Source organism: Triticum urartu, chromosome 4A (genome assembly GCF_056163025.1).
Source record: "Triticum urartu cultivar PI428250 chromosome 4A, HENAU_Tu73, whole genome shotgun sequence".
Classification (NCBI taxonomy): Eukaryota; Viridiplantae; Streptophyta; class Magnoliopsida; order Poales; family Poaceae; genus Triticum; species Triticum urartu.
In genome coordinates, this window is record NC_141876.1 from 579,471,739 (window position 1) to 579,482,412 (window position 10,674).

The 10,674-nt window shown below is 46.5% G+C and overlaps 1 protein-coding gene across 1 annotated transcript; it reads right to left on the reverse strand.

Moving 5' to 3' along the window:
- Positions 1 to 8,203: 8,203 nt before the first annotated feature.
- On the reverse strand, positions 8,204 to 9,997 carry LOC125529050 (inorganic phosphate transporter 1-2-like). Its single transcript, XM_048693455.2, has one exon. It carries the CDS (start codon positions 9,957 to 9,959, stop codon positions 8,382 to 8,384), a length of 1,578 nt encoding a protein of 525 aa, XP_048549412.1. The 5' UTR covers positions 9,960 to 9,997; the 3' UTR covers positions 8,204 to 8,381.
- Positions 9,998 to 10,674: the final 677 nt, after the last annotated feature.

Genomic DNA, 10,674 nt, shown 5'->3' on the forward strand with positions numbered 1-10,674 from the left:
AGTTGTTGGGGGACATAATCGCACGAGGAAGTGATGCCGTCTGCTCGTTGTTTCTCAACGACACCTATGGTCTGGAAGCAGCTGGCTATGATTATGATGGCTCCGGTGACCTAATGTCGGTGCAAGAAGGAGACCATGAGGACGGCTCCGGTGACCCAATGCCGGTGCAAGAAGGAGACCGTGATGACGTCTCCGGTGACCGAACCGAGTCCGGCCAGGTATATATATTAGTTAAGCTTCTGCTGACTAGCTAATTGATGCATTCATTGTTTTGGTATGTACACATATTAATTAAGTCTTTGTTCTTTTTTCTAGCCCTCCGGATCGAGCACAACTTCGATAAAGAGATGAGGCCCGAAGAAAAAGTTGAGCTCGGATGAAAAGTTTGAGATCATAGCAATCGCGCCCGACGGCCAACCGATTGAACCCCTCCGGACAAAGAGCACATTTGTTGCTCAGTGCGGGGTTTTGGTTAGGGACAAGATCCCGATCAGCATCCAGCAATGGTTAAAGCCGGCTACAGAAGACCTTGAGGTGTCTTATGTCAATGATATGCAAAAAATGATCTTTGGACTGAGCTGAAGTCAAATTTCCCCCTACCGCCAGAGGATGATCCGGAGAAGCCAGTTAAAGAGCAATTAATCAAGTCTTTTTCTCTTAAGAGGATGGCGGAACTATTCAGGAGGTGGAAGAAAGAGCTGAATAAGTTTGTCGAAAATAAAGAGATACCCGAATTCAAGGGCAGATATGAGAAGATCAGAGATCACTGGCCCGCATTTGTGGCCCACAAGACATCGGAAAAGAGTAAGAAGATGTCGGCGACAAACAAGCAAAATGCTGCGAAGAAGAAGCATCACCATCGCACGGGGTCAGGTGGCTACCTCGTAGCCCGGCCTAAGTGGGCCAAGACTGAGAATGATCTGGTTGATAAAGGGATCGAACTAGAGAAAATTAACTAGCCAGACCGTTGCCGGACTTGGTTCTTCGGGGCTGGCGGAACCTTGGACCCTGTATCAGGGAAGTGCATTTGGACGAACGATCAAATGGACATACCAGTCAAGAAGCTTCAGCAGTATATCGAAGCAGCGCTGCAAGGGACGTTCATTCCAGAAAGAGAGAATGACGAGCTCACAATGGCCCTCGGGAATCCTGAGCACCCTGGACGGACACGAGACACGCCAGGCTCCATTCCGTGGAAGGTTGGGTTTCCAGACATAGGCGGTTACAAATGCCACGAGAGGAGGAAGAAAGTGGAGCAGACCCAACTGCAGGCGCTGCACGCTAGGGTACAAGCGATAGAGGAACGAGAAGCAAATCGCAGCACACGAACTGTCGAAGCTTCCCCCGAAGCCACCCCGCCATCTCAGCGGAGAAGCAGCGTGGCTTCCATCGAGCTGCTTCAGTCGGAGCATGTCTTGACGGCTCCTGCCAGCTATCCCGTGGATGCTATCACGGAGTCTCAAAATTGCCACCTTATGACGCAATGGATTAATATGAAGGTCAAGGCGGCTGTTGGCTCTATTTTTCCTACTGAACCTGGTGCAACTTTTCACTGCCGGCCGATTCCAGAAGGATATGCTAGGGTGATGGTGGATGAAATAACGGAGGGTTTTGAGGACCTCCAGCTTGACCACCCTACCGGTGAAGGGGAGACTCGGCTGGGTTCTGCTCTGAAGACTCCATGCCTATGGCGGAAGGAGCTCATCAACCTTCCGAACTGGACGCCTCCGCCTCCTCCTCCTCCGGCGAGTCAGGGCACTCTGCCTCCTCCACCACCTCCTCCTCCGGCGAGTGACGATCAGGGCACTCGGCCGGCTCCTTCTCTGGCGCGTGGTGGCACTCCGCCTCCTTCTCCGCCTGCGCCAGCGCCCGAGCAGCCAGCCTCCTCCTTCTCCGCCTCGTCAGCAAGGGCGGAAGAGACCTGCCGCCGCTCCGGCTGCTCCGGCGCGTCGTAGTCCTTCTCCTCCGCCTTGTAAGCAAGTAAAGAAGACAACCGCTCTGTCTGCTCTGCCGGCGTCTAGCAGTACAGCCAGAGGCGGGAGGACATACAGATTCGGTCCTTCTCTGAAGACTCCAGAGAAGTTGCCATACAAGAGGACCCCGGAGGAGAACGCCGAGATCGCGCGAGAAGAAGTGAGGAACTTCTTTGAATGGGTGAAAGCAAAGAAACATCCACCTCCGGAGGAGAAGGTAGATCCGGTGAAAGTGAAGCGCACTCTGGCTGCCCTAACAAAACCACCCAAGTCTCCGCCGAAAGGAAACTATGAGCGCATTATTGGAAAGGAATTTGCCGAAGCGGAGCGGTCGGGAAGTACTGTCAGTGATCAAAGGCTGAAAGAACGACGAGCTGGGAAACAAATTGCCTAGCTCGGCGAACAAGCGAAGCAATCGTGCACCCCGCTCAAGGTGCCTAGCGGCATCGTCGCTAATGATCCGAGGATGGTGCCCGGTTATAGCAATCTTGGAGATTACCTGCCCGACGATGTACATTATGATTTCATGGAGGTGCAGATACAAAGATACGAGTACGGGAAGCCTCTCGTCAAAGATGAAAGATCCCTATCAACAATGATGCGAAGATTGCATGATTGGTACTTGAAAATCTGCAGAGAGTCTGGGGGGAGTACTTTGTATGTGAGAGTTAAAAAGGAGCATGACCTCGTTGGAATTGAACTGTTGCCTGTTCCATTTGAGGAGTTCTTTCAGTTTTTCAATCAATTGGCCCTCGATAAAGCAACGGTCACCTGCTACTGTCTGTAAGTAGTACTACTTATGTCATTAAGTCTCTCTATATAGCTCAGCTCTTTCATAGCATGTATTTATAATTATCCTCACTATATTATGCAGATTGAAGATCGTCGAATTGAAGAAAAGACAAATCGGTGATATTGGGTTCATTAACACAAATCTCATACATGCAACTCAGGTTAAATTTCATGCCGCAGATACCGAGGCCAACTTGCGACGATCGTTGGTAATAAATGAAAACAAAGATATAATACTCTTTCCTTACAACTTCAAGTGAGTGTTACTGTCTTGTGCATATTCGGTTTCCCTTATATATTAGTCAAGGTTATAGTAATGTAATTGATGAGTTATGCATGCATGTGCAGTTTCCACTATATTCTCCTAGAGATTAAGCTTGAGCAGGGACTAGTAACCGTCTTAGACTCAAGACGAAAAGATCCCCAGGACTATGCGGACATGACTCAAATTCTCGAGAAGTAAGTTAAATCGATCATTATCCACCATATCAGCAACTTTGTTCATTTCCTGATACATCAAGTAATTGTTTTCTTTGTCTGGCAGGGTTTGGAAAAAAAATTCCAAAAAAGCTCCGGGACTCCCGAAGAAGCTGCAATTTAGACACCCGAAAGTAAGTACTATAGTAGCATATTCCGCGCATCTCCTATTGATTCAAGCGCTAGTTTCATCAATACCATTTGGCATTCTTGCTTATCAGTTTGATTGACCTCTATTTCTTGTAAAGTGGTTGTGGCAGGAACAAGGGAATGATTTCTGTGGATACTACGTTTGCGAGTCCATCCGCCACACGACCTGTGAGCGGGGCTACTCTGACGAACAATATGAAGTGCGTAAATAACAACATTCACAATTTTATTTTATTACCATCATTTGTGTTGAGTTTCATTCATTCATATATATATATGTATTGACCCCCTTCTTCAAATTAGATGTTTCGGAAGCGGGATGAACTCCTAGCACCAGCTCGCATGCGAGCAATTCAAGAGGAATTGGCGGCATTCTTTCTTGACCACGTGATCGCTGAAGACGGAGAATACTATGTGGACCATGAGTCCGTATGTTAGGAGATTATATTTGTAAGAGATAATTATTGTATATATGTAGCCGGTAGTGTCGAATAGATATACGAGAACTTGTTGTTCGACCAATCTCTCGGAGAAGGAGAGGTGGTCGATATCACTTCTCTCTGTATGCATATATGTTCATGACGATCTTTTGTTTCCTTCGTTTGCTTACTAGCTAGCTAGCGTGTCTAGTCCTCTCTATACGTATGTATAGTACGTAGCGTCGACCAAGCACGGACATAAGAGAGGACACTTCTCTCTATTAATTATAGCTAGCTAACACAATATATGAAACACCTAAATTAACCCCCCAAAACCCCCCAACCCCCCCCCCCCTTTCAAAGAAAACAAAAAACCTAGCCACAGAAATGCTGACACGTGGATGCCTATTGGTCCCGGTTGGTGCCACCAACCAGGACCAAAGGCCCTCCTGCCTGGGCTCCGCGCACAGGCCACGTGGAGGCCCATCTGTCCCGTTTCTGGATTGAACCGGGACTAAAGGGACAGGGCATTAGTACCGACCCTTTAGTCCCGGTTCAGGAACCGGGACAAAAGGCCCTTATGAACCGGGACAATAGGCCCTTTTTTTACTAGTGTGACAACTCAACAGCTAGGGCTTATGAATATTCTTTGGTTCCTTTTATATCGAATCAATAAATTTTGGTGAAATACTACCCTCAAGGACTGTTGCAATCCCCTGTACTTGTGGATCATCACGTGCCTTTTCTTGCAGCAGTGTTGTAATGGTTTTCATCCGTTTTTCCTCAAATTAACCAGGAAACTCCCATATGCATTTCTTTAATGAATCGACTCCTAAGAGACCAACACGAAGGTTTTCATGCGTGATGGATGGATGGTGGTTCAGTCTTTTGATTGGTCCTCCATTCCTTAGGTCGTGTTTTCCTTTTTATCGAGGCCGTCATGGACCATCAGCACATTTTTCCTTTTTGTGTGTTATGTGCATTTCGTTATGCAGAAGCCAATGTTTTGGTTTATCATATTGGTGTTATGTATTGGATCAATGAAATTCTTATAAAAAACATTTTTCTTTCGAACCATAAAATTATGTTTTCAAAGCAGATTAAAGTACATATGATAGGACAGTCTGAAGGAAATATGCCCTAGAGGCAATAATAAAGTTATTATTTATTTCCTTATATCATGATAAATGTTTATTATTCATGCTAGAATTGTATTAACCAGAAACATAATACATGTGTGAATACATAGACAAACAGAGTGTCACTAGTATGCCTCTACTTGACTAGCTCGTTAATCGAAGATGGTTATGTTTCCTAACCATGAACAAAAGAGTTGTTATTTGATTAACGGGATCACATCATTAGAAGAATGATGTGATTGACATGACCCATTCCATTAGCTTAGCACCCGATCGTTTAGTATGTTGCTATTGCTTTCTTCATGACTTATACATGTTCCTATGACTATGAGATTATGCAACTCCCGTTTGCCGGAGAAACACTTTGTGTGCTACCAAACGTCACAACGTAACTGGGTGATTATAAAGGAGCTCTACAGGTGTCTCCAAAGGTACATGTTGGATTGGCGTATTTCGAGATTAGGATTTGTCACTCCGATTGTCGGAGAGGTATCTCTGGGCCCTCTCGGTAATGCACATCACATAAGCCTTGCAAGCATTGCAACTAATGAGTTAGTTGCGAGATGATGTATTACGGAACGAGTAAAGAGACTTGCCGGTAACGAGATTGAACTAGGTATTAAGATACCGACGATCGAATCTCGGGCAAGTAACATACCGATGACAAAGGGAACAACGTATGTTGTTATGCGGTCTGACCGATAAAGATCTTCGTAGAATATGTAGGAGCCAATATGAGCATCCAGTTTCCTCTATTGGTTATTGACCGAAGACGTGTCTCGGTCATGTCTACATTGTTCTCGAACCCGTAGGGTCCGCACGCTTAAGGTTTCGATGACAATTATATTATGAGTTTATGAGTTTTGATGTACCGAAGGAGTTCGGAGTCCCGGATGAGATTACGGACATGACGAGGAGTCTCGAAATGGTCGAGACATAAAGATTGATATATTGGACGGCTATATTCGGACACCGGAAGTGTTCCAGGTGATTTCGGAGAAAACCGGAGAGCCGGAGGGTTACCGGAACCCCCCCCCCCCCCCCGGAGAAATAATGGGCCATATGGGCCTTAGTGAAGAGAAAGAGGGGCAGCCAAAGGTGGGCCGCGCGCCTCCTCCCCCTGGTCCGAATTGGACTAGGAGAGGGGGGGCGGCGCCCCCCTTTCCCTCTCCCTCCCCACTTCCTTCCCCCTCCTAGTAGGAGTCCTACTCGTACTAGGAGGAGGACTCCTCCTTGGCGCGCCTATAGGGCCGGCCGGCCTCCTCCCCTTGATCCTTTATATACGGGGGCAGGGGGCACCCCTAGACACACAAGTTGATCCACGTGATCATATTCTTAGCCGTGTGCGGTGCCCCCTTCCACCATAGTCCTCGATAATATTGTAGCGGTGCTTAGGCGAAGCCCGGCGACAGTAGTACATCAAGATCGTCACCACGCCATCGTGCTGACGGAACTCTTCCCCGACACTTTGCTGGATCGGAGTCCGGGGATCGTCATCGAGCTGAACGTGTGCTAGAACTCGGAGGTGCCGTAGTTTTGGTGCTTGATCGGTCGGGCCGTGGAGACGTACGACTACATCAACCAAACGCTTCCGTTGTCGATCTACAAGGGTACGTAGATCACACTCTCCCCTCTTGTTGCTATGCATCACCATGATCTTGCGTGTGCGTAGGAAAATTTTGAAATTACTACGTTCCCCAACACAGTCATACCAAGAAAACATTATAACCTTTTAGAATTTCTGATCCATAGATTCATATAAGCAAAGTAGAAACAATGGCATACTTGGTAAAATTAAAGGAAGTCAAACGAAATCAACTTGGACTAAACTAGTTGTGTCAATTAGGATGAACGATAATTTGTTGAGCTGATGTGGCTCATCACCCATGCTAAAGGTGCTGACAGTTCTCACTGTCATGAACCCAAAACATACTTTCAAGGTTTGACTTACCATAAAAGTGCATATAGTAAAATATCACAAGGTCAGCTGGGACAAAAACATTTTTTGTGTAATGTTTGGTCATCATATGATGCATAGTGCTTTGGTATGGTCAGGTTCAATGACATGACATCATACTGTTTTACATCTGTATCATGAATGGTTGATTCAAATGCACTTGTCAACTCTTAATAAAATAGTGGACTTCTAGCTCATCAGATGTCCCTTAAGCTGGTGGGCCCTGATAATTTAGTTAGTTGGCCTGATATTTGGGTGTTTAGCTAGTCATTATTTTCTTGATCAGGTTACAAATGATTATACTAGAGCACAAGAGAACATATATGATGAAAAGTGAATTGAAAGGTATACCGATAGCTTTCACATCTTCCTTTTTAACAAGTGATTCATCCTTTAAAGCAAAACAAGGAAATATTCACTCTCAAGTTTCAACTAATAGCAGAATTGGATTACACCCATGAAAGATATAATCTAAGAACACTATTATGTTGTTGCACCCATATCGTTCAGACACTACTAGGCTTTTTTGTTGACATGTTGATGTAACGCATATCCATCACGATCATGTCCGTGAGCGATCACAAGCCAAATTTAACGATACGTGTTGGGTCATGCTGGTAAACCATAAGAAGAACGTTCGTTCTCTAAAATTTCTGAAAATCTTAACCCTTAGTTCTTGAAATATTGACTTTCACCCATGAAATACTGCAAGATGACTTTAGTTAACTTTGTCACCATTGATGTTTTGAGTTTTAACCTTATCAAATGGTCATTGAAGTAAATCGTCGATAGTTGTTTTGATTGCTTCTGCGGGGTGTTTCTTCACCTGGGCATAGCTTCGGTGTTATTTGACTTGTATATTTGCTAGTTGTGTGCATCGTACTTATGCAAAGGCCGGATGTGTGCTCGTTATGATTGGTATCCCTCGATGCTACATTATAAGTCAATAAAAAATACTCTTTATCGGAAAAAAGGAACCTATTAGGATTCATTCTATTTTCATGTTCAAATATATTTTGTGCTTTGTGTCGTCTTTCAAAATTCTGGTATAGTTTAATCAACCTAATGTCTGCGAACAAAAGGTAGATTTTTCTTTCCTTCTAAATGTATAAGAGAGAGGAATACATGATAGAGCTCCTTATGTGATAATAAAACCATATCACTTGTGTGTATGTGTTGTCAACTTGTCATATAGGCAACAGTTCAGTGCACGCTCTGAACAGAACAAATCAAGAGAAATTAGTTGTTAACGGTATGTCGTCAATATTATTGATGATATGGAAATAATGAGAGGAGATCACACGATATTTTTCTCAAAATTTAATCATTGTCTTTACAGTTTACGCATTACATTGTCACGCCATTACAACACTAAAAGTTCAGAAAATTGCATGAACAAAACAAACAGCAGAACACAGAAACTCAAATCAAACACACAAATAATGCACGAGTGTGCAAGTACACCTGCACGTCTCTAGACACCAGTTGGGGCAATGGAGTCATCGTCGCCAACGTTCTCCTTGGAGAGCTCCTCCAGCGACTTGCCCTTGGACTCCGGCACCAGCAGCGAAAAGAGCAGACCCAGGAAGTTTGTGCCCGCGAGCACGAAGAGAGCGTTGCGCATGCCGATTCCCCGTGAGTAGCCGGTCTCAGGCTTCTTCTGGTCCTGTGACGCATACAGGAACCCGAATGCACCGATGATCGCGCCTGCCTTACCGGTAGCAGCAGAGATACCGTGGCATGTGGATCGGAGCCTCGCAGGGAAGATCTCAGCTGGCACGATGAAGGTTGTGCTGTTGGGGCCGAAGTTGGCGAAGAAGAAAGTGAGCCCGTAGAGCACGACAAAGCCGGTGTGATGCCCTGGCTTCACCAAGTAGTCGTACGGTATGGCGATTGCTAGCATGAAAATGGTCATCATGGTGAATCCCATGAGCTGGATCCAAAACCTCCCAATGATGTCGATGAAGGCGACGGTGAACCAGTAGCCAGGCACGGTGCCACATAGCGCGATGAGCGCTTGGGCGCGGGCGATGCGGTACAACTCCTCCAATGCATTCATAGTCTTGGCCGGCGGGATCCACCCGATCTTGGTGAAGATGTCCTTCTGGAACAGGTTCTGGCTGTAGAAGGCCACATCGAGTAGGAACCAAGTGCTTGTGGTCGCTAGCAAGTGCACCCCGTGGCGCTTCATGAACTGTCGGGAGAAGAGGCCCCAGGTATCACCGGTGGCCCGCTCACCCTGCACGTTCTCCTCTGAGATCTCCTTGTTGAGCACCTTGGACATGTCTGATGTGGCTTGCTTCGTGTTGCCGGCGATGAGTGCTGTGTACCGCGCAGTTTCGGGCATCTTCATGCGCCAGTAGTAGGTCAGGGCAGCCGGGATGGTGCCGAACATGACGATGATGCGCCACACGTAGTCGGCCTCCGGGCCGATGGACGCCGCGGCGTCGATGTAGAATGGCGGTGCAGGGAATGCATGTCGGAATGCGGACGAGACGATGATCGTGACGATAGTACCAAATAGGATGCCAAACCCCTGCATGGCAAACACGGCGGCGATAAAGGTGCCGCGGGTCTTCTTGTTAGCATACTCCGACATGATGGTGGCGCTGAGAGGATAGTCGCCGCCGACGCCGAAGCCGAGCCAGAAGCGGAAGAAACATAGCGTCCCCATTACGCCCTTGGCCTCGTGTCCAAACGAGAGCCCAGACGCGATGGAGCAGAGGACCATGAGGATGAGCGTGAAGCCGTAGACGCTCTTGCGGCCGAGCTTGTCACCGAGCCAGCCGAAGAAGAGCTGGCCGGCAAGTGTGCCGCATAGGGCCACGCCGTTCACGGCGGCTGACACGTTTGCCGGGAGGTGGCCGGGCTCATTGAGGGCAGGGTCGGTGTAGTAGATGCGTCCCAGCAGCTTGGTGACGAGGGCGATGCAGAAGAGGTCGTAGGCGTCCGTGAAGAAGCCCATGCCGGCGATCACTACGGCCTTGAAATGGTACAGTTGCGTCTTGGCAACGTCCAGTGCTTTCAACACGTTGAGCTGTTCAGTCGCCATGGCCGCCGGCGATCTCTCAACTAAACTTCTGCCCCTACTGTACTTCTTTTGTTGCTCTCTTGTTGTGTGCTTTGTAAGGTGCTTCTAGTACGTATATATAGGCATAAAAATGCAGGGTGAAGGCACATATTGTGCTAGTTGCAAGTATATAATATCATATGTGCGGCATCGCTTGTAAAACAACGGATTGTACATTAGCAGGATAGTTCTTACAAAAATATACGCGGAGTCAAATGTCTTGCCTTGAGAGCTACAGCTATGTCGGGCTACATTTCTGTTATTACTAGAAGGACTAAGGAATGCTAAACTTAAGTTTATCAGGTTTGACTTTCAAATTTCAGTACTAGAGAATTGTGGAAATAAAAAATAATGAAGCCAGATCATGGTTATGCTGGGAATATACCTGAAAGATACATATTGTACACACACAAGCAAGCTTTGCGAGAAAAGGTCAAGATTATACGATGAGTTGTATCTTATGTTCTCACTACCGGCATGGATTTGGTGGCCTTTCTTCAAAGATGGGGTTAATTTGTTCTCTCCTCTATAACTACATGGTATGGCAGGAAGAAGGTAGGCACTCCGCCGATTTCATCAAGTCAGAGGAAAGCAGCAAAAACAGAATTTCGACGATATATGGATATGCAATGCTAGGTCCTGTAGACATAGGCATACAAATATAATGATTGCAGCTGTTGTTGCTAAGTTGCTAAAA

Excerpts from the sequence above, each read along its gene's own strand:
- LOC125529050 (XM_048693455.2), bottom strand. The coding sequence starts at position 9,959 with ATGGCGACTGAACAGCTCAACGTGTTGAAAGCACTGGACGTTGCCAAG.